The 22529-nt window shown below is 47.8% G+C and overlaps 1 protein-coding gene across 6 annotated transcripts in view; it reads right to left on the bottom strand.

The window, feature by feature from the left end:
* Positions 1 to 22529, bottom strand: part of RTKN (rhotekin) — a 146679-nt gene that overhangs the window by 17628 nt on the left and 106522 nt on the right. For all 6 annotated transcript variants that reach the window (XR_012241844.1, XM_073617688.1, XM_073617665.1 and 3 more), the window contains exons 2-7: positions 21549 to 21748; positions 14737 to 14798; positions 11136 to 11189; positions 10628 to 10745; positions 5143 to 5355; positions 543 to 637 (exon numbers count right to left, since the gene is read on the bottom strand). Coding sequence is in view for 5 of the 6 variants with exons in the window: in XM_073617688.1 (XP_073473789.1) it covers positions 543 to 637; positions 5143 to 5355; positions 10628 to 10745; positions 11136 to 11189; positions 14737 to 14798; positions 21549 to 21748 (742 nt within the window). In the remaining variant the exon portion in view is untranslated. The remainder of the gene's footprint in view (positions 1 to 542; positions 638 to 5142; positions 5356 to 10627; positions 10746 to 11135; positions 11190 to 14736; positions 14799 to 21548; positions 21749 to 22529) is intronic.

Genomic DNA, 22529 nt, shown 5'->3' with positions numbered 1-22529 from the left:
GCACTCTCATCATTCCTCAAATATTAATCATTCTCACCATTCCCACAAGGGGGCACTCTCATCCTTCCTCAAATAACCATAATTTCCACCATTCCCCAAAAGAGGGCACTCTCATCATTCCTCAAATAACTATCATTCTCATCACTTTCCACAAGGGGGCGTTCTCGACATTCTTTAAAAAAACATCATTCTCACCATTCCCACAAGGGGGCACTCTCATCATTCCTCAAATAACCATCATTCTCATCATTCCCCACAAGGGGGCACTCTCATCATTCCTCAAATAACCATCATTCTCATGGCTTCCCACAAGGGGGTGCTCTCATCATTCCTCAAATAACCATCATTCTGATCATTCCCACAAGGGGGCACTTTCATCATTCCTCAAATAACCATCATTCTCATCATTCCCCACCCGAGACTGTGGGGACGTTTCTACAAATGAAGAAGATACGGTACATCTAATATGGGATCGTTGTACTGAAATCTCCTGGCTTCCAACCCTCAATAACAAATTCCGTTTGGCAGCTCTGGTGATTCACCTGAACTGTTCATGGTGAGGTCGTGGGTGCGGAAGCCGTCCTGGACATCAGCCAGAGTCAGTTTGGTGTGGGCCAGCAGCAGGAACTTTGGACCCCTGAAACAGAAGAGAGGAAACATACAGAACATTCTGGATATATAGATGATGTATCCTTCTGTCACCCGGCATGAAACATGACCTGAAATCTTCCACCCATAATAATAATAATAATAATAGAGAGGGGCCTTTTAAAGACTCCAAAACGTTGCCTTGTTGCATGTGACATAAAGAGTGTAAGGTTCCGACTCGAGCAGGAGTGTCCCCAGGCTAAATTTAGTGTTATTATTATATTATTATTATTATTATACAGGATTTATATCGCCAACGGTTTACGCAGCGCTTTACAATGTAGAGGGGGGACAGCACAATTACAGAAGGGACAGGAGGGCCCGGCTCGTAGAGCTTACATTCTAAAGGGAGGGGGTGGTGGTACAAAAGGTAATAGATGCAGGGAATGATTTGATGGGGGTGGCTCGGGGACAGTTGTTAGGTGGAGGTGGGATAGGCTTTCCTAAATAAGTGAGTTTTCAGGGATCTCCTAAAGGTGGACAGGTTAGGGGCTGATCGGATATACCGGGGCCGGGAGTTTCAGAGGATGGGTGAGGCACTGGAGAAGACCTGAAGGTGGACAGGTAAGGGGCTGATCGGATATACCGGGGCAGGGGGTTCCAGAGGGTGGGTGAGGCTCTGGAGAAGACCTGAAGGTGGACAGGTTAGGGGCTGATCAGATATACCGGGGCAGGGAGTTCCAGAGGATGGGAGAGACTCTGGAGAACTCCTGAATGTGGACAGGTTAGGGGCTGATCGGATATACCTGGGCAGGGAGTTCCAGAGGATGGGAGAGGCTCTGGAGAAGACCTAAAGGTGGACAGGTTAGGGGCTGATCGGACATACCGAGGCAGGGAATTCCAGAGGATGGGAGAGGCTCTGGAGAAGTCCTGAAGGTGGACAGATAAGGGGCTGACCGGATATACCGGGGCAGGGGGTTCCAGAGGGTGGGTGAGGCTCTGGAGAAGACCTGAAGGTGGACAGGTTAGGGGCTGATCGGATATACTGGGGCAGGAAGTTCCAGAGGATGGGAGAGACTCTGGAGAACTCCTGAAGGTGAACAGGTTAGGGGCTGATCGGACATACCGAGGCAGGAAATTCCAGAGGATGGGAGAGGCTCTGGAAAAGTCCAGAAGGTGGACAGGTTAGGGGCTGATCGGATATACCGGGGCAGGGAATTCCAGAGGATGGGAGAGGCTCTGGAGAAGTCCTGAAGGTGGACAGGTTAGGGGCTGATCAGACATACCGGGGCAGGGAGTTCCAAAGGTTCGGAGAGGCTCTGCAGAAGTCCTGAAGGTGGACAGGTTAGGGGCTGATCGGATATACTGGGGCAGGGAGTTCCAGAGGATGGGAGAGCCTCTGAAGAAGCCCTGAAGGCGGACAGGTTAGGGGCTGATCGGACATACCAGGGCAGGGAGTTCCAGAGGATAGGAGAGGCTCTGGAGAAGTGCTGAAGGTGGGCAGGTTAGGGGCTGATTGGACATACCGGGGCAGGGAGTTCCAGAGGATGGGAGAGGCTCTGGAGAAGTCCTGAAGGTGAGCATGAGAGGAGGTAACAAGGGAGCTACAGATCAGGAGGTCCTGGGAGGAGCGGAGGGGACGATCTGGGTGATATCTGCAGATGAGGTTGGTGATGTAGCTGGGGGTGATGTTGTGGATGGCCTTGTATGTTGTGGTTAGCATTTTGAATTTTATACGGTGGGGGAGGGGAAGCCAGTGAAGGGATTGGCAGAGAGGAGCAGCAGTCATGGATCGATTAGTGAGGTGTATTGGTCTAGCATTCATAATAGACTGAGGGGGGAGGAGCCTGCGTAAGGGTCGGCCATTAAGGAGAGAGTTGCCGTAGTCAAGGCGGGAAATAATCAAGGAGTGAATAAGTTGCTTTGTGGTGTCATTAGTCAGGAAGGGTGGAATTCTGGAGATGTTGCGGAGGTTAAGGTGGCAGGATTTAGCCAGTGATTGAATGTGGGGGCTGAAGGAGAGGTCAGAGTCACGGATTACACCCAGGACCCTGGCATGTGTGGAAGGGCCAATGGTTGTGCTGTTGATCTTAATGGTAAAGTTATGGGCGGGGGACCGGGGAGGATGAAATATAACAAGCCCAGTTTTAGAAAGATTGAGTTTGAGAAAGTGGTGTGACATCCATACCGATATATCATTCGGTAAGTTTGAGATCCGTGAGGAGATCGAGGGGGTGAGTTGAGGAGTGGAGAGATAGATCTGGGTGTCGTCAGCGTAGAGGAGGTATTGGAAGCCATGGGAGGTTATCAACTGTCCCAGGGAAGAGGTAGAGAGCGAGAATAGGAGAGGTCCAAGGACGGATAGTGTTTGCAGGTAGGTTGTAGTCATCCTGATCTATATTATTGCTATCTGGGATCATTAGGTTTCTCCTAAGTCTGGGATATATTGTTTGCTTCTCCCTGCTTCTCGGGCATGTTCTCCAGCAGAATGAGAAGATGCAATTTATTGTGTTATAGTTACATAGGTCAAAAAAGGCACAAGTCCATCTGGTTCCACCAATAGAAAAGATAAATAAACTGAAACCCTTCAGCTGGAAGGGTCCTTAAATCAAAAGCTTTGCCTGGAGAGGACCTTCCCACCCAAGCTTTACCTGGAGACAACACAAGTACAGCGTTCCTTCCCTCCCAGGCTTTACCTGGACACAATGTGAGACCAGAGTTCTCTCCTCCCAGGTTCTGCCTAGGGACAATGCAAGTCCAGAGGTCCTTCCCTACCAGAGTTTACCTTGAGACAATGTGAGTCCAGGGGTCCTTCCCCCCCAGGTTTTGCCTAAAGATGATGTGAGTCCAGAGGTCTTTCCCTTCCAGGCTTTGCCATGAGAGGATGTGAGTCCAAATGTTCTACTCTCCCAGGCTTTGCCTGGAGACAATGTGGAATCATTGTTTCTTCCCTCCAAAGCTTTCCCTAGTGATGATGTGAGACCAGATGTGCTTCCCTCCCAGGCTTTGCTTGGAGCGGATGTGTGTGTGAAGGGTCCAGTCCTTGCCTCTCAGGCCTGCTGCCTGTGGGGAAGTAAAGCTCTGAAAATGTCTTTACCTGGGGCCTGAACCTTGTCCTAAGGAACTTGAACTGGCCTGTGCTGGGCCAGAAGGTGGCTACCAGTAAGATGCATCTACAAAGTCATCTGCTTTGCTGAAGGTTGTCCAGGAGAGCTTAGGGGAAGCTGCTACCAGATAGACATGAGATGGAGACCTTCTTAGCTATGTATTGTTACTCTCATGAAGCTTGAAGACCAGTTCCTACTGCAGTATGTAAAGGCCACCAATAAAGGTTCCATTGTCATTGGGGAGGCTGTAACAGAAGAATCTAAGGCCACCAATTTGTTTTGTTGCTCTTAAAAGAACTTCTGTAGCTGGGAAGCTGCCACTAAAGCACTGGAGCCATTACCAACTCTGATATTGATGGAAGGATGTTTCTACAGTAATGAAAATCACCTGCCCTGTTTGTATTATTGACAGAAGAAGGTCTGGTATATATTTGCTGTTCTTAAGTATTCTGTACCTCTAACCCCCTCTCCCTAAACCTCTTAGCCAAACATTTTTCACAATAAGATGGGAGGCCCTGAAGCAGGCATGTACTGGCCATCAGGACTACAGGGAGTTTCCTGGTGGGCCGATGGCTTAGTGGGCCGGTTTCAGTGACAGCCTGTCAAAGTAATGGCTTTCTTGGTTCAGCCTCAACTTCACGCAGTGATGTGAGAAAGATGAGAAAAATACAGAGGAGAATAAGTGAAATAATAAAAGAGGTTAGTGAGGACTCCTTAAGGATGTTATGCTACTTATTTTTTTTTTGCACAATTGCATATAGTTTATATACTGTTTTTGTGCTTGTTTGCACAATTAATGTGGGCCAGTCTGGATGAATTCCAGGGCCAAATTTTTATCCCAGTCCAGCCCTGCCCTGAAGTGTGTTTGATTGTTGCTACTGGATGGCTGGTGAGTGTGTGGTTGCAGCTTCAGGGCAGGTCACCATTAGATGAAGCAGGAAAGTCCACTAAGCTGCAGAGGCTTCTGCGGGAGTCAGTTGCTTTGGCCTATTCTCAGCATGTTAATGTGATAACACAATTCTCCATTGGCTGGTTATGACACAGTGCTACCATCTTTTGTTTGCTCATTTCAGCACCTATCCACCAAGGGTCTATTCCCGTATGGAGTGTGCATGAATTCATATCAAGTTTAATCCAACAATAGATCGAATTTGTCAGGCTATAGTGATTATTGGCCATAATCATGGTAATTTCCACCAACGACCCTCAGGTAAGCGTAGAGACAAACAAAGGGACACTCTGCTCTCACAGAGATAAGCAACTGGCTAGTTGTGATACTATTTTCCAGCTTTCCCGGGGTTGGGTCAGAGCTGAGGACGTGTGATAGTTCCACCTCCTCCATAGGGGTAAACATGCACCCCAAGGAGATCTGACCTTGTGTACTAACGGCAGAATACTTGAGTATCTTGTACAATGACCTCAGGTCTGGCCAGTAATGGTAACTTACGGGACACTGGGGACAGGTAGAAGGATGGGGCTTCCTCCTCCATTGCTGCATGCTCCTTCCATGGCAGCTCGTACCCTCCGACCCGATGACCGACCCAGGGAGTTGCTCAGTTTGGTGGACAGTCTTCTGGGGGTCCCAGACAGAGAAAAGTCCTCATCCACAGCACAGCTGTACAGCTGGAGACTGAGCTCAAAACCTGGCTCCACGTCCGAGCTGGGGAGAAAAGGCAAAATACAACAGTAATAGAGGGAGCAATAAGAAGGGCTGAGTGAAACTATGACTGTGAGGCAAGATTGGTTAGTAATACACAGAGGATTGGTGATAGGTTGGGCAGTAATAGAGGAAGGATTGGTGATAGGTTGGGCAGTAATAGAGGAAGGATTGGTAATAGGTTGGGCAGTAAAACAGGAAGGATTGGGGATAGGTTGGGCAGTAATAGAGGAAGGATTGGTGATAGGTTGGGCAGTAATAGAGGAAGGATTGGTGATAGGTTGGGCAGTAATAGAGGAAGGATTGGTGATAGGTTGGGCAATAATACTGGAAGGATTGGTGATAGGTTGGGCAATAATACTGGAAGGATTGGTGATAGGTTAAGCAATAATACTGGAAGGATTGGTGATAGGTTGGGCAGTAATACTGGAAGAATTGATGATAGGTTGGGCAATAATACAGGAAGGATTGGTGATAGGTTGTGCTGTAATACAAGAAGGACTGGTAATAGGTTGGGCAGTAATAGAGGAAGGATTGGGGATAGGTTGGGCAGTAATACTGGAAGAATTGGTGATAGGTTGGGCAGTAATGCAGGAAGGATTGGCGATGGGTTGTGCTGTAATACAAGAAGGATTGGTAATAGGTTGGGCAGTAATAGAGGAAATATTGGCGATAGGTTTGGCAGTAATAGAGGAAGGATTGGCGATAGGTTTGGCAGTAATAGAGGAAGGATTTGTGATAGGTTAGGCAGTAATAAAGGAAGGACTGGGGATAGGTTGGGCTGTAATAGAGGAAGGATTGGTGATAGGTTGGGCAGTAATAGAGGAAGGATTGGTGATAGGTTGGGCAGTAATACAGGAAGGATTGGTGATAGGTTGGGCAGTAATACAGGAAGGATTGGTGATAGGTTGGGCAGTAATAGAGGAAGGATTGGTGATAGGTTGGGCAGTAATACAGGAAGGATTGGTGATAGGTTGGGCAGTAATACAGGAAGGATTGGTGATAGGTTGGGCAGTAATACTGGAAGGATTGGTAATAGGTTGGGAAGTAATACAGTAAAGGATTGGTGATAGGTTGGGCAGTAATAGAGGAAGGATTGGTAATAGGTTGGGCAGTAATACAGGAAGGATTGGTGATAGGTTGGGCAGTAATACAGGAAGGATTGGTGATAGGTTGGGCAGTAATACAGGAAGGATTGGTGATAGGTTGGGCAGTAATACAGGAAGGATTGGTGATAGGTTGGGCAGTAATACAGGAAGGATTGGTGATAGGTTGGGCAGTAATACTGGAAGGATTGGTAATAGGTTGGGCAGTAATACAGTAAAGGATTGGTGATAGGTTGGGCAGTAATAGAGGAAGGATTGGTGATAGGTTGGGCAGTAATACAGGAAGGATTGGTGATAGGTTGGGCAGTAATACTGGTAGGATTGGTAATAGGTTGGGCAGTAATACAGTAAAAGATTGGTGATAGGTTGGGCAGTAATACTGGAAGGATTGGTGATAGGTTGGGCAGTGATACCAGAAGGATTGGCGATACATTGGGCAGTAATAGAGAAAGGGCTGGTAATAGGTTGGGCAATAATGCAGGAAGGATTGGTGATAGGTTGGGCAGTAATACTGGAAGAATTTGTGATAGGTTGGCCAGTAATAGAGGAAGGATTGGTGATAGGTTGGGCAGTAATAGAGGATGGATTTGTGATAGGTTGGCCAGTAATAGAGGAAGGATTGGTGATAGGTTGGGCAGTAATAGAGGAAGGATTGGGGATAGGTTGGGCAGTAATAGAGGAAGGATTGGGGATAGGTTGAGCAGTAATAGAGGAAGGATTGGGGATAGGTTGGGCTGTAATGCAGGAAGAATTGGTGATAGGTTGGGCAGTAATGCAGGAAGGATTGGCGATGGGTTGGGCAGTAATAGAGGAAGGATTGGTGATAGGTTGGGCAGTAATAGAGGAAGGATTGGTGATAGGTTGGGCAGTAATAGAGGAAGGATTGGTGATAGGTTGGGCAGTAATAAATGAAGGATTGGTGATAGGTTGGGCAGTAATAGAGGAAGGATTGGTGATAGGTTGGGCAGTAATACAGGAAAGATTGGTGATAGGTTGGGCAGTAATAAAGGAAGGATTGGTGATAGGTTGGGCAGTAATACAGGAAAGATTGGTGATAGGTTGGGCAGTAATAAAGGAAGGATTGGTGATAGGTTGGGCAGTAATAAAGGAAGGATTGGTGATAGGTTGGGCTGTAATATAGGAAGGATTGGTGATAGGTTGGGCAGTAATGCAGGAAGGATTGGCGATAGGTTGGGTAGTAATAGAGGAAGGATTGGTGATAGGTTGGGCAGTAATGCAGGAAGGATTGGCGATGGGTTGGGCAGTGATGCAGGAAGGATTGGCGATGGGTTGGGCAGCAATAGAGGAAGGATTGGTGATAGGTTGGGCTGTAATACAGGAAGGATTGGTGACAGGTTGGGCAGTAATGCAGGAAGGATTGGCGATGGGTTGGGCAGTAATGCAGGAAGGATTGGTGATAGGTTGGGCAGTAATAAAGGAAGGATTGGTGATAGGTTGGGCAGTAATAAAGAAAGGATTGGTGATAGGTTGGGCAGTAATACAGGAAGGATTGGCGATAGGTTGGGCAGCAATAAAGGAAGGATTGGTGATAGGTTGGGCAGTATTAAAGGAAGGATTGGTGATAGGTTAGGCAGTAATACTGGAAGGGTTGGTGATAGGTTGGGCAGTATTAAAGGAAGGATTGGTGATAGGTTAGGCAGTAATAGAGGAAGGATTTGTGATAGGTTGGGCAGTAATAAAGGAAGGACTGGGGATAGGTTGGGCTGTAATAGAGGAAGGATTGGTGATAGGTTGGGCAGTAATAAAGGAAGGACTGGGGATAGGTTGGGCTGTAATAGAGGAAGGATTGGTGATAGGTTGGGCAGTAATACAGGAAGGGTTGGTGATAGGTTGGGCAGTAATAAAGGAAGGATTGGTGATAGGTTGGGCAGTAATACAGGAAGGATTGGTGATAGGTTGGGCAGTAATACAGGAAGGGTTGGTGATAGGTTGGGCAGTAATAAAGGAAGGATTGGTGATAGGTTGGGCAGTAATACAGGAAGGATTGGTGATAGGTTGGGCAGTAATACAGGAAGGATTGGTGATAGGTTGGGCAGTAATAGAGGAAGGATTGGTGATAGGTTGGGCAGTAATACAGGAAGGATTGGTGATAGGTTGGGCAGTAATACAGGAAGGATTGGTGATAGGTTGGGCAGTAATACTGGAAGGATTGGTAATAGGTTGGGAAGTAATACAGTAAAGGATTGGTGATAGGTTGGGCAGTAATAGAGGAAGGATTGGTAATAGGTTGGGCAGTAATACAGGAAGGATTGGTGATAGGTTGGGCAGTAATACAGGAAGGATTGGTGATAGGTTGGGCAGTAATACAGGAAGGATTGGTGATAGGTTGGGCAGTAATACAGGAAGGATTGGTGATAGGTTGGGCAGTAATACAGGAAGGATTGGTGATAGGTTGGGCAGTAATACAGGAAGGATTGGTGATAGGTTGGGCAGTAATACAGGAAGGATTGGTGATAGGTTGGGCAGTAATACTGGTAGGATTGGTAATAGGTTGGGCAGTAATACAGTAAAAGATTGGTGATAGGTTGGGCAGTAATACTGGAAGGATTGGTGATAGGTTGGGCAGTGATACCAGAAGGATTGGCGATACATTGGGCAGTAATAGAGAAAGGGCTGGTAATAGGTTGGGCAATAATGCAGGAAGGATTGGTGATAGGTTGGGCAGTAATACTGGAAGAATTTGTGATAGGTTGGCCAGTAATAGAGGAAGGATTGGTGATAGGTTGGGCAGTAATAGAGGATGGATTTGTGATAGGTTGGTCAGTAATAGAGGAAGGATTGGTGATAGGTTGGGCAGTAATAGAGGAAGGATTGGGGATAGGTTGGGCAGTAATAGAGGAAGGATTGGGGATAGGTTGAGCAGTAATAGAGGAAGGATTGGGGATAGGTTGGGCTGTAATGCAGGAAGGATTGGTGATAGGTTGGGCAGTAATGCAGGAAGGATTGGCGATGGGTTGGGCAGTAATAGAGGAAGGATTGGTGATAGGTTGGGCAGTAATAGATGAAGGATTGGTGATAGGTTGGCCAGTAATAGAGGAAGAATTGGTGATAGGTTGGGCAGTAATAGAGGAAGGATTGGGGACAGGTTGGGCAGTAATAGAGGAAGGATTGGGGATAGGTTGAGCAGTAATAGAGGAAGGATTGGGGATAGGTTGGGCTGTAATGCAGGAAGGATTGGTGATAGGTTGGGCAGTAATGCAGGAAGGATTGGCGATGGGTTGGGCAGTAATAGAGGAAGGATTGGTGATAGGTTGGGCAGTAATAGAGGAAGGATTGGTGATAGGTTGAGCAGTAATAAATGAAGGATTGGTGATAGGTTGGGCAGTAATAGAGGAAGGATTGGTCATAGGTTGGGCAGTAATACAGGAAAGATTGGTGATAGGTTGGGCAGTAATAAAGGAAGGATTGGTGATAGGTTGGGCAGTAATAAAGGAAGGATTGGTGATAGGTTGGGCAGTAATACAGGAAGGATTGGTGATAGGTTGGGCAGTAATAAAGGAAGGATTGGTGATAGGTTGGGCAGTAATAAAGGAAGGATTGGTGATAGGTTGGGCTGTAATATAGGAAGGATTGGTGATAGGTTGGGCAGTAATGCAGGAAGGATTGGCGATAGGTTGGGTAGTAATAGAGGAAGGATTGGTGATAGGTTGGGCAGTAATGCAGGAAGGATTGGCGATGGGTTGGGCAGTAATGCAGGAAGGATTGGCGATGGGTTGGGCAGCAATAGAGGAAGGATTGGTGATAGGTTGGGCTGTAATACAGGAAGGATTGGTGACAGGTTGGGCAGTAATGCAGGAAGGATTGGCGATGGGTTGGGCAGTAATGCAGGAAGGATTGGTGATAGGTTGGGCAGTAATAAAGAAAGGATTGGTGATAGGTTGGGCAGTAATACAGGAAGGATTGGCGATAGGTTGGGCAGCAATAAAGGAAGGATTGGTGATAGGTTGGGCAGTATTAAAGGAAGGATTGGTGATAGGTTAGGCAGTAATACTGGAAGGGTTGGTGATAGGTTGGGCAGTATTAAAGGAAGGATTGGTGATAGGTTAGGCAGTAATACTAGAAGAGTTGGTGATAGGTTGATAGGCATAGGATAGACTGGCAGGGATTAGCTTTCATTGATATTATGACACCATATACTGGATACTCACAAGACAATGGGGTTCTCGAAGCAGATATCTGTGGCTGTTCGATCCACAAAGACCATTTCCGTGTCACAGACCTCCCCTCGAATCTGCAGAGCGCAGAACACGGCACAGCGATGGAGCTCTGCAACACACGGAGAGATGGGAGATGAGAATGGTGTGGGGACATGTCTGCTATCTCTTGGAACATTTATTGGACACAGGGCTCATAGAGTGATCAATTTCCTAATCTGCTTCATAAAGATGAACTAATGTGTGACCAAGTGAAACAATGCCTAGAACACACCATACATGTTACAACTTTATCTGACAATAACAATAATTCTCCCTCTGGATCCGAGAGATATTTCATTCCATGTAATTAGACAACCAGACAGAGGACTCCCTCATGCACTCATCGAATGATCAAATGTCTGACACTTCGATGAGGGTGGGGAGTTTTGGGTGTAGGTCAGTGATTGGGTGTTGGAGGCGTGGTCTGTACAGAATGCACTGAAAACTGCTATAGGCTCACCTCCTTTATTCTTGAAGTATTCGCTGTCCTTCCACATGAGGGGAATCCGGAGATCTACAGAGAGATAAATAATATATATATAATTGCACACATCACATAATTTAGCTTAAGGTGGTATTTCAGCTATGGGAGGGGCCTGGTGGGATAAATTTGCCCTCCCCACTTCTTACTTCTCTTGGATACTCTACCAGCAAGATCTCCCTACTATAACTCCTGAATGTGCTCCTGTTCACCTTGGATTTTTGGGTGTTCCCACGTACATTAAGTCACTAAATGCAGATAATAAGCCTGGGGAGGTTTACCCAGGGAAATGTCGACAAGGCAATGGCCCTGGACATTAGTAAAACACACAGAACAGGTCTGGGGAGAAGTCTGGGAAGGTTGGGTAGACAAGATGGTGGGGCCCTTGACTTTGGTAACATATCCAGAAAGGGTCTGGGGAGAAAAAGTTGGGTTGACAAGATGATGAGGCCCCGGACTTCAATAAAATACCCAGAACAGGTCTGGGGAGATGTTTTCCACTAGGAAAGATCAAGATGGTGAGGTCCTGAACTTCAGTAACGTATCCAGAATATGTCTGGGGAGAAGTGTTCACCAAGGAAGGGTCAAGAAGACAAGATGGTGGGGCCCTGGACTTCCGTAACATATCCAGAACATGTCTGGGAAGAAGTGTCCACCAGCGAAGGGTCAAGAAGACAAGATGGTGGGGCCCTGGACTTCAGTAACGTATCCAGAATGTGTTTGGGGAAAGGTGTCCACCAAGGAAGGGTCAAGAAGACAAGATGATGGGGCCCTGGACTTCAGTAACGTATCCAGAATGTTTCTGGGGAAAGGTGTCCACCAAGGAAGGGTCAAGAAGACAAGATGATGGGGCCCTGGACTTCAGTAACGTATCCAGAATGTGTCTGGGGAAAGGTGTCCACCAAGGAAGGGTCAAGAAGACAAGATGATGGGGCCCTGGACTTCAATAATGTATACAATACAGGTCTGAGGAGGGGTATCCCTCGGGGAAAGGTTGAGAAAATAATATAGTGGGTCCTTCTACTTTGATAGCGTATCAAGAACAGGTCTGGGGAGAAGTTTCCTCCAGTGAAAGGTCAAGAAGACAAGATGTTGGGGCCCTGTACTTTGGTATTGTATCAATAATAGGTCTGAGAAGAAGCCTTCCCAAGGTAAAGGTGGAGAAGATAAGAGGGTGGGGCCCTGAACTTCAGTAACATATCCAGAACAGGTCCGAGGAGAAGTTTCCTCCAGGGAAGGGTTGAGAAGACAAGATGGTGAGGCCCTTGACTTCCATAACGTATCCAGCACAGGTCTAGGGAAAGGTCTCTCCCAGGAAAAGGTTGAGAAGACAAGATAGTGGTGCCCTGGATTTTGTTAACATATCTAGAATGGGTTTGAAGATGCCTGCAATATGTGAGTAGTGAGCCTACATAATGTAAACCATGACCACGTACTACATCCTGGGAACAGAAGCTCCATGTTCAGAAGATGAGAGCGCCAACAAGTCCAGAAAGAGTTTATTAATGGTGGGGCTCTTAGGTGAAGCCGACATGTTTCAGGTGCACTAACTGGCCTCCTTCATCAGGGCTACAAATACCGCCACCTCTTGGTCAGGATTATATGGTGAGAACCAGAAACAAGTAAAACAGTTATTTCACCGCTCTTTATAAATAGTCCTTGTATATAGGATTATATTACATTGATGTAGCACCCCAATGTTTAGGCGGGGCTGCTATTAAATTTAGTTGCCAGGCGATAGTTGCCTTGGCCAATTGTTAGGAGATCGATTGATTTCCCCCTAATTCTGGAATTGCTGCAATTCTCTCTTCTGTCACTAGGTGGCCTGGTAGCTGGTGACATTGGATAAGACAAGGGCATAGCGAGGACAGATTATGAATAAATGGGGTATCTCAGCCAATAGGCAGGGATTTTCTTAGCTCCCTTGGCCTGCTGGGAGAGCCTATTTATTTGGGTTGAGTCAGGTGATCGGGGGTTTTCTGTGCCACCCGGATGGCTGTCTGGGTGGACGTGTGTCGTATTGCCCAGAACTGCTAGGCCACAACCTAAGGCCTATCCCGGGGACATCTGGCTGCTAGGCTGTCTGACGGCCTATCCAGAAGCAGAAAAAGCAGCGCAGGGTTGGGACTACGGGTTTGTAGCCCAACAAGGGTAAAGGTTCCGCCAGCCGGGGAACCAGTTGTGGTCGGAGGTAGAAGGGGACGCGGTCGCCACTAAAGGACCATCCACCTTATTACCGGAGACCACTGTGAGTAAGCTGAGGCCAGTACTGGAGCAGGCGTCTCGCCAGCCGGGGACGGAGAAGAATTGGGAAAAATTCAGCAAGTGCCAAGTCAGGGACCCAGTGAGACAGCAGAGGTGACGCTTGAGGAGCATCAGTGAGTGCCAAGCCAGGGACCAAGCATGTCCACAGGGGTGAAGCTTGAAGAGTATCTGTGAGTGCCAAGTCAGGGACCCAGCGGGACAGCAGAGGTGACGCTTGTGGAGTTCCAAGCCAGGGACTAAGCATGTCGGGGTGAAGCCTGAAGAGTATCTGTGAGTGCCAAGCCAGGGGTGGAGCTTGAAGAATATCTGTGAGTGCCAAGCCAGGGATGAAGCTTGAAGAGTATCTGTGAGTGCCAAGCCAGGGGTGGAGCTTGAAGAATATCTGTGAGTGCCAAGCCAGGGGTGAAGCTTGAAGAATATCTGTGAGTGCCAAGCCAGGGGTGAAGCATGAAGAATATCTGAGTGCCAAGCCAGGGATGAAGCTTGAAGAGTATCTGTGAGTGCCAAGCCAGGGACCCATCAGGGAAGCGGGGATGACCCTTGAGGAAGATACTGAGTGCTAGAAGTGGAGGAGCTCTGGAGATCCAGTGGCTAGTGGACCTGAAGTCTAGTGAGAGAGACTGGGAGCTCGTTGAGTGAAGACCCAAAATGAGTGATCGTGGGGTAAACTAAGGCCTGTTCGTGTTGCAAATAGTTGACTTCAATTGCTGTAACTATGGTACTACAAGCTTGTTGCCATAGGAGACAGCAGTCCTACCTATACAGAAGCGGTGTCCGGCTGGAGGCCTTCACCTGTATAGAAGTCTACCTATAGAAGTCTCGGAGTCTGCCAATTAACATTGCATCTACTTAAGGGTGTCCTGGCCCTAACCCTCTCTCCCACCGTTCTGTTTAAGAGACAATAAGTCTCTTTTTGCATTCTAGAAGTGTCTGGCATTTCATCTTGCATTACACTCACCATGCCTTGCAACCCCCTCTACACAGAAGGATGTCAGCTCTCCCTGACTCTGGAGGTCACCATTAGGCCTCAAGGGGCTCCGGGGACTTTGCTACATTTATTATTATTTTTATTATTATGTTGCATTTATTATTATTATTAGTAGTAGAATTTATAATAATTTATTTTCTTGCAAAATAAACTATACATTTTCAACCAAAAAAGTAGTATTTATAATAATAAAAAATACACAATAATTATTAATTATTTATACACATGCATAATATTATGATTTGTAATTATAAATACAATATAATTATTATTATTATTTATGATGATATTTATATTATTTAAGATTACAATGGAGGGCATACAGACCTGAGATGGAGAGTTTCCCCTTACAGGGGAGCCGGTCATCCACCGATCCTCCGTCTGACGGCCTGGAAGACACCGGAGGATACAAATCACATACTGAAGGCGGGAACATCATATTATGTATCTTCTATGGAAAACATGGCGGCCGGTCCGATCGTTTTATACCCAGCACAGGAGAGGTGGACATGGGAAGAGCAATCCCATCCAAACTCCATCCACATGTTCAGCACAAACGGGTGCAGGGGTGTTGCTGCAGCTTTAAGGAGAAGGAGCTTCCTCGGGGGCGGGCCTTCTCTCGTGTGCAGATCACTATATATATATATATATATATGTCCCAGGGTGGGAGCTCAGACAGTTTAGTGTAGAGGAGCCTTGGCTGGGTAGAATACGTGTAGCTACATAACCTTTCATATCTCGATCTTTTCACATTCAAACAATCCCTGGTGATCCCGCCATGACGGTCCTTGTTCCACCATTACCTGTTAGAGGGTGACAACACTCTGTAATGACCCGGCCATTCTTCTGCTGCGTTGTCACCCCGTCACACCGGCTTCTGATGGAGACCACAAGTGGCCGTTTCAATTTACATTACACAGACATGGTCCATTGATGTCACCATCAGAAAATCCTCCCCGAGAATGGAGAGGAGAGGGGAGGGGAATGGAGAGGAGAGGAGCAGGGAGGGGAGGGATGGGAAAGGGAAGGAGAAGGCAGGGGAATGGAGAGGAGAGCTGAGGGAGAGGAAAGGGGAGGGGAATGCAGGGGAGAGGGGAAGGATGGGAAAAAGAGGGAGAGGGTAGGGGAATTGAGAGGAGAGCTGAGGGAGAGGAGAGGAGAGGAGAGGAGAGGAGAGGAGAGGGGAGGGGAGGAGAGGGGAGGGGAGGGGAGGGGAGGGGAGGGGAGGGGAGGAGAGGAGAGGAGAGGGGAGGGGAGGAGAGGGGAGGGGAGGGGAGGGGAATGGAGAGGAGTGGGATGGGAAAGGGAAGGAGAGGGGAGGTGAATAGAGAGGAGAGCTGAGGGAGAGGAAAGGGGAGGGGAAGGATGGGAAAAGGAGGGAGAGGGTAGGGGAATTGAGAGGAGAGCTGAGGGAGAGGAGAGGGGAGGGGAATGGAGAAGGGAGAAGAGAGGAGAGGAAAGGGGAGAGGAATGGAGAGGAAAGGGGAGGGGAATGGAGAGGAAAGGGGAGGAGAGGAGAGGAGAGGAGAGGAGAGGAAAGGGATGGGAAAGGGAAGGAGAGGCGAATGGAGAGGAAAGGGGAGAGGAATGGAGAGGAAAGGGGAGAGGAATGGAGAGGAAAGGGGAGGGGAATGGAGAGGAAAGGGGAGGAGAGGAAAGGGGAGGAGAGGAGAGGGATGGGAAAGAGAAGGAGAGGGGAGGGGAATGGAGAGGAGAGCTGAGGGAGAGGAAAGGGGAGGAGAGGAAAGGGGAGGGCAGGAGAGGAGAGGAAAGGGATGGGAAAGGGAAGGAGAGGGGAGGGGAATTGTGAGGAGAGGGGAAGGGAATGGAGAGGAGAAGGGAGAAGAGAGGAGAGGAAAGGGGAGGGGAATGGAGAGGAAAGGGGAGGGGAATGGAGAGGAAAGGGGAGGGGAATGGAGAGGAAAGGGGAGGGGAATAGAGAGGAAAGGGGAGGAGAGGAAAGGGGAGGAGAGGAGAGGGATGGGAAAGAGAAGGAGAGGGGAGGGGAATGGAGAGGAGAGCTGAGGGAGAGGAAAGGGGAGGAGAGGAAAGGGGAGGGCAGGAGAGGAGAGGAAAGGGATGGGAAAGGGAAGGAGAGGGGAGGGGAATTGTGAGGAGAGGGGAAGGGAATGGAGAGGAGAAGGGAGAAGAGAGGAGAGGAAAGGGGAGGGGAATGGAGAGGAAAGGGGAGGGGAATGGAGAGGAGAAATAGAGAAAGGAGAGGAGAGGGAAAAAGAGAAGAGAGGGAGAGGGGAATGGAATAGAGAGGGATAGGGGAATGGAGAAGAGAAGAAGAGGGGAATAGGGAGGAGAGGAAAGGGAAGAGGAAGAGGAGAGGGAAGAAGAGGGGAATGGAAAGGAAAGGAGAGGGGAGGAGAGGGAGAGGAGAACAGATGGAAGAAGAGGGGAATGGAAAGGAGAGGAGAGGGTGGGTCTTATATATTGAACAAATTGTCCAGAAATGACATCTATGGAAGACATTCTGGGTGAGCTCTAGAAATCTATAGTGAGATATTTATATTCTTTAGGGAGAGGAGAGGGAATAGAGAGGAGAAATAGGGAGAGGAGAGGAAAGGAGAGGGGGGGAAGAGGGAGAGGAGAGAGAAGAGGAGAGGAGAGGAGAGGAGAGGAGAGGGGGGGAAGAGGGAGAGGAGAGAGAAGAGGAGAGGAGAGGAGAGGAGAGATAGAGAGGACAATGTAGAGGAGAGGAGAAGGAAGAAGAGGGGAATGGAAAGGAAAGGAAAGGAGAGGGGAGGGGAGGGGAGGGAGAGGAGAGGGGAATACAGAGAAGAGGATAGGACAGTTGAGGAGAGGAGAGGGGAATAGAGAGCAGAGGGAGAGGAGAGCAGATGGAGAGGTGGACATGGGAAGAGCATGAAGAGCAAGAGATGGAAGAAGAGGGGAATGGAAAGGAGAGGAGAGGGTGGGTCTTATATATTGAACGAATTGTCCAGAAATGACAGCTATGGAAGACATTCTGGGTGAGCTCTAGAAATCTATAGTGAGATATTTCAGATGTTGAGGGGAAGTATTTCCCTGCGCACAGCTCACTTCCTGCCTGCTAATCCCACAACAGATACATGGAGCTGAGGGGCCGGATGACATCCAATGAGGGGAGGTATTTCCCTGCATACACATCACTTCCTGTCTTTGTCCCCGCTGTGAAGACACATCCTCTCTACTTGTCATGGTGTCACAGAGACAGGGAATGACGGGAAATCCAGAATGTTACTTTTATCACTGGGACGGGAATAGAATGGAAATCTTCCAATGGAGATACCTGTTTTGGTGACAACTGTATAAGAGGGGATTTTCCGTTACAATCACTTTCAGTCGTGTCTCTGGGACAGGAAGTGAGGAGAAATCTCCCCAATGAAACACAGAATGCAAACAAACCTGAGAGGGGCATTAACCCTTCACTACTTCAAAAAGGCTTTTGATACACTTTACATCTGCTGAGCCTTTACTGCACCCTAAAATAGAAGCCTCATTGAGGTGTCAGACATAATGACAATACGGTCCAAGCGCTGGACGCCGTGCGCTAATACTGGGCCTCCTCTTCATAGAACGGTGAAGGACTCAACCTGTATGAAAAGGGGCGTCTCCCACTACACCACCAATCCGGAGCTCTGATCATTCCCAGAACATTTATGGACTGCCAAAGTCATTGTGACCTACATCCCGAACCGGGAATACATATATTCTATACATCAAAGACCAGCCATGTCCATGTGTCCCAAGATTTTCCCAGATTCTTCATCCCATTCCAGGATACCTATGTCCCTTCCATATCTCATCCAAATCCCCATCTATCACAGACCCCGTCTGACCCTCCCTGGAACCCTCTAACCCCCATTGATCCCTGAAATCCTTCTATCCATTCCAAATCACTCCATCCTTTGCCAATCCTTCTGTCCCTCCAGGATCTATCTGTCTTTGTCAGTTCCTTTTATCCCCCTCTAAGATCTCTTTGCCTCCTGAATTGCTCCTGGATTCCTTCTTCCTTTCTGGGTCTTTTTGTTCTTCCTGGATTCCTCTGTCATTCCTCAATTCTTCTGTCTCTCCCAGATCTCTCAACCTATTGTAGATCCCTCTGTACCTCCTGAATCCCTCTGTCCTCCAAGATCCCGTTACCTTGTTAGAAGAGATCTAAGATCCCAGATCTCAATGACCCTCCAGGATCCCTCAGTCTCTCTTCAGTCACTCTGTGTCCTTCGGTCTCTCTCTCCGATCCCTTTGGGATCACTCGGTCCTTTTAGGATCCCTCTGTCCCTCTCTGATCCCTGACAGATCTTTTTGATCTTCTCAGTTCCCTTTATCCCCTTTAAAATCTCTTTGCCCCCTAAATTGCCCTGTCCCTCCTGGATTCCTCCTTTCCTTTTTGATCTTTTTGTTCTTCCTAGATCCCTCTGTCATTACTAGATCCCTCTATCCCCTCCAGATCTCTCTGTCCTCCAAGATCCCTCTTACCCTGTTGTAACGCTGTCTATTCCAGATCTAAATGTCCCTCCAGGATCCCTCTGTCTTCAATCCCTCTGGATCTTTCAGGTCTCTCTCTCTGGTCCTTCTCTCTATGATCCACCTGTCCCTCCAGAATCCCTCTGTCCTTTCCGGATCCCTTCCAGGTCTTTTTCCGATCCCTTTAACCCTCTAGGAACCCTTGATATTTCTCATATTCCCTGTCCCTCTCAGTTCCCTTTATTCCTCTAAGATTTCTTTGCCACCAGATCCCTCTGTCTCTCTTTGATCCTCCCCTACCTCTCCGATCCCTATATCTCTCTCAGTTTACCCCTCTGAGATATCTTTTCCCCCAAAAACCCTTTTGTCCATTTTCAATTTCTCAATTCCTTCTGGATCTATTTGTTCCTTGTGAATCCCTGTGTCCTTGCTAGATCATTTTGTTCCTCCCAGATCCCTCTGCTTCTAGCAGATCTCTTTCAGGTCGCCGTGCCTCTTTCAGATTCCTCTGTCCCTCTAGGATCCCTTGGTACTTTTCAGATCCCTCTGTCCCTCTCAGATCCCTTTATTCCTCTGAGATCTCTTTGGCACTCAGATGCTTCCATCCCTTTTGGTTTTGTCTTTTGCTTCTTGATCTTGTTGTTTCTCCTAGATCCCTCCGTCCTTCCTAGATCCCTCTGTCCTTCCCAGATCCCTTTATTCCTCTGAGATCTCTTTGGCACTCAGATGCTTCCATCCCTTTTGGTTTTCTCTTTTGCTTCTTGATCTTGCTGTTTCTCCTAGATCCCTCTGTCCTTCCTAGATCCCTCTGTCTCTTGCAAATCCACCTGTACCTCCCAGATCCCTCTGTCTCTCTCTGCTCTCTGATCCCTCAGTACCTCTCAGATCCCTCTATCTTCCTCAGTTTCCTTTATCCCTCCGATATCTCTTTGCCCCCCAAACCCCCAAAACCCCTTTGTCCTTTTTCAATTTCTCTTGCAAATCCATCTGTACCTCCCAGATCCCTCTGTCTCTTACAGATCCCTTCGTTCCTCTGAGATCTTTTTGCCTCCAAGAATCTGTCTGTCCCTTTTGGATTTCTCTGTTCTTTCTGGATCTCTTTGTTCCTCCCGGATCTGTCTGTCCTTTATAGATTCGGCTGTGCTTCCTTGGACCCCTCTACAGATCCTTCTGTACCTCTCAGGTCCCTCTGTCTCTCTCCAGTCCCCCAGTGCCTCTCAGATCCTTCTCTCTCAGTTACCTTTATCCCTCTGAGATCTTGTTTGCCCCTCAACCCCCAAAAACAGTCCAGTTTCGATCTCTCAATTCCTTCTGGGTTTCTTTCTTCAGCTTGGATCCCTCTGTCTTTTCTAAACCCTTATGTTGCTCCCAGATCCCTCTGTCCCATGCAACTCCCTGTCTCTGTCAGATCCCTCTGTACCTCCTAGATCCCTCTGTACCTCCTAGAGTCCTCTGTCTCTGTCCGATCCCTATGTACCTCCTAGATCCCTCTATGCCTCTGAGATCCCTTTATCCCTCTGATATCTCTTTGCCCGTCAACCCCCAAAACCCCATTTGTCAATTTTTAATTTCTCTATTCCTGCTGGATCTCTTTGTCCCTTCCAGATCCCTCTGCCCCTTGCAATTCTTTCTGTACCTCCCAGATCCTTCTGACCATTCCAGATCCCAATATCTTTCCAGGATACCTCTGTCATTCTTAAATCCATCTGTACTTTCTGGATTCTTTGGTCCCTCTGAGATCCCTTTCTCTTTCATCCCTCCTTGATTCCTTATTACTCCTCGGATCCTCTGTCTCTCCGATCCCTCTGTCCCTCCAGGATCCCTCTCTATCTCTCTCAGTTCCCTTTATTCCTCTGAGATCTCTTTGCCTCCCATATCCCCCTGTCCCTTTTGGATTTCTCTATTCTTTCTGAAACTCTTTGTTCCTCCTGGATCTATCCTTTCTAGATCCCTCTGTACCTCCCAGATCCCTCTTTCTCTCTCCAATCCCCCGGGTACCTCTTAGATCCCTTTATCTCTCCCAGTTCCCTTGATCCCTCTGAGATCTCTTTGCCTTCCAACCCCCAAAACTCCTTTGTCCATTTTTTGATTCCTCTGTTCCTTCTGGATCTTTCTGTTCCACTGGGATCCTTTTGTCCTTCCTAGACCCTTCTGTTCCTCTCAGATCCCTTTGACTTATGCAGATCCCTCTCTACCTCCCAGATCCCTCTGTCTCTCTCTGAGATTTCTTAGTCTCCCCAAAACCCCATTTGTAAATTTTCGATTTCTTCTGGATCTCTTTGTTCCTCACGGATGCCTGGGATCTTCCTAATTCATTTTGTCTTTCCCAGATCCCTCTGCCCCTTGCAATTCCTTCTGTACCTCTCAGATCCCTCTGACTATTGCAGATCGCAATGTCTTTCCACCTCTGTAGCTCAATCAATCTATCAGTACTTTCTGGATCCCTCTGAGATCCCGTTCTCTACGATCCTCTTGTCCCTCCTTGATTCCTTAATACCCTTTTGATCTTTTGTCTCTCTGTCCCTCCAGAATCCCTCTGTATCTCTCAAATTCCTCTGAACCCTCTATAAACTTACCTCCTCCTATGTCATGTAGATGAGGAGAGGGGTTGGAGTTATGGAGTGACATATGGCGGTATAGTAGAATTAGTGAGCCATTCGGAAACCGTTGCTGTGACTTACCTGCGTGCGCTGTGCTGCAGGACTTGCTCCTCCTTGCGGTGCTGCAGCTCGGACATATAGGTCATTATACGGCTATTACACACCAGAAGACTCTTGGCGGCTTCCAGCGCCTGTTCCTTCTGTGTACAGGCCCCCAGCAGCTTCATCGCCCCATCCCGGATCCGCACCTCATGGTCAATCCGCTTCTGGATGTCTGTGTCCTGTAAGACAGCGATGTGCGCGTTACATGGGATTCCCAAAACATGTTAAATGGCCTGAAAAATTACGCAAAACCACAAAACATGATATACTTTCAGAAACCTGTAGAACCTGATGCCTCTCACAATAACCATTGAAAGCTACGGCAAGTCAGACATTGCCATCGCCCATCATGTCATCCAGCAATGCAGATTCATGTCACTCATGATGCCCCAACACCCACCAACCCAACGATGGAAAAAACAAATGCCGACACACGTCTAGGGTGTTCCTTTGTCACCCACCAAATGACTAGTCTGGTGGATGACAGTTGTTATATAAAAGGGGTCAGGGTCTCCTAAGTGATGTCATTGACCATATATAGTGGATTGACATTGTGGGACATGTTTTTTTTTTGTGAATCAGTTATTCATGTAGGAAAGGCGGATATCTGGGGGCCTCTTTTTTTAAAGGGTGCCTCCAGATTCTGATAAGTGTCCCTCGCAAATTCCTCCAACCACAAGGCTAGCGTTGTGGGGAGAGGTCCTTGTTCTCATCAATAAAGGGACACAATGCTTTACCACAGGGGACCACCATGGAAGGTACTCTCCCCCGTGTTGAGGACACGTAGCCTGGTATGGTGCAGGGGGGGGGGGGGGCATATGCTTGCTGGTATGGATTTTGGGGGGAGACCCCAAACCACTTTACTTATGCATGGGATCCCCCATAAAATTCACACCAGACTTTTATTCAGCCTTTCTCAACCTTTTCAACACAGAGGACACCTTAAAATAACTTTCCGGT

Source organism: Aquarana catesbeiana, linkage group LG01 (genome assembly GCF_042186555.1).
Source record: "Aquarana catesbeiana isolate 2022-GZ linkage group LG01, ASM4218655v1, whole genome shotgun sequence".
Lineage (NCBI taxonomy): Eukaryota > Metazoa > Chordata > Amphibia > Anura > Ranidae > Aquarana > Aquarana catesbeiana.
The sequence above is the reverse complement of the archived record's forward strand: the minus strand, read 5'-3'. Positions and strand labels throughout refer to the sequence as shown.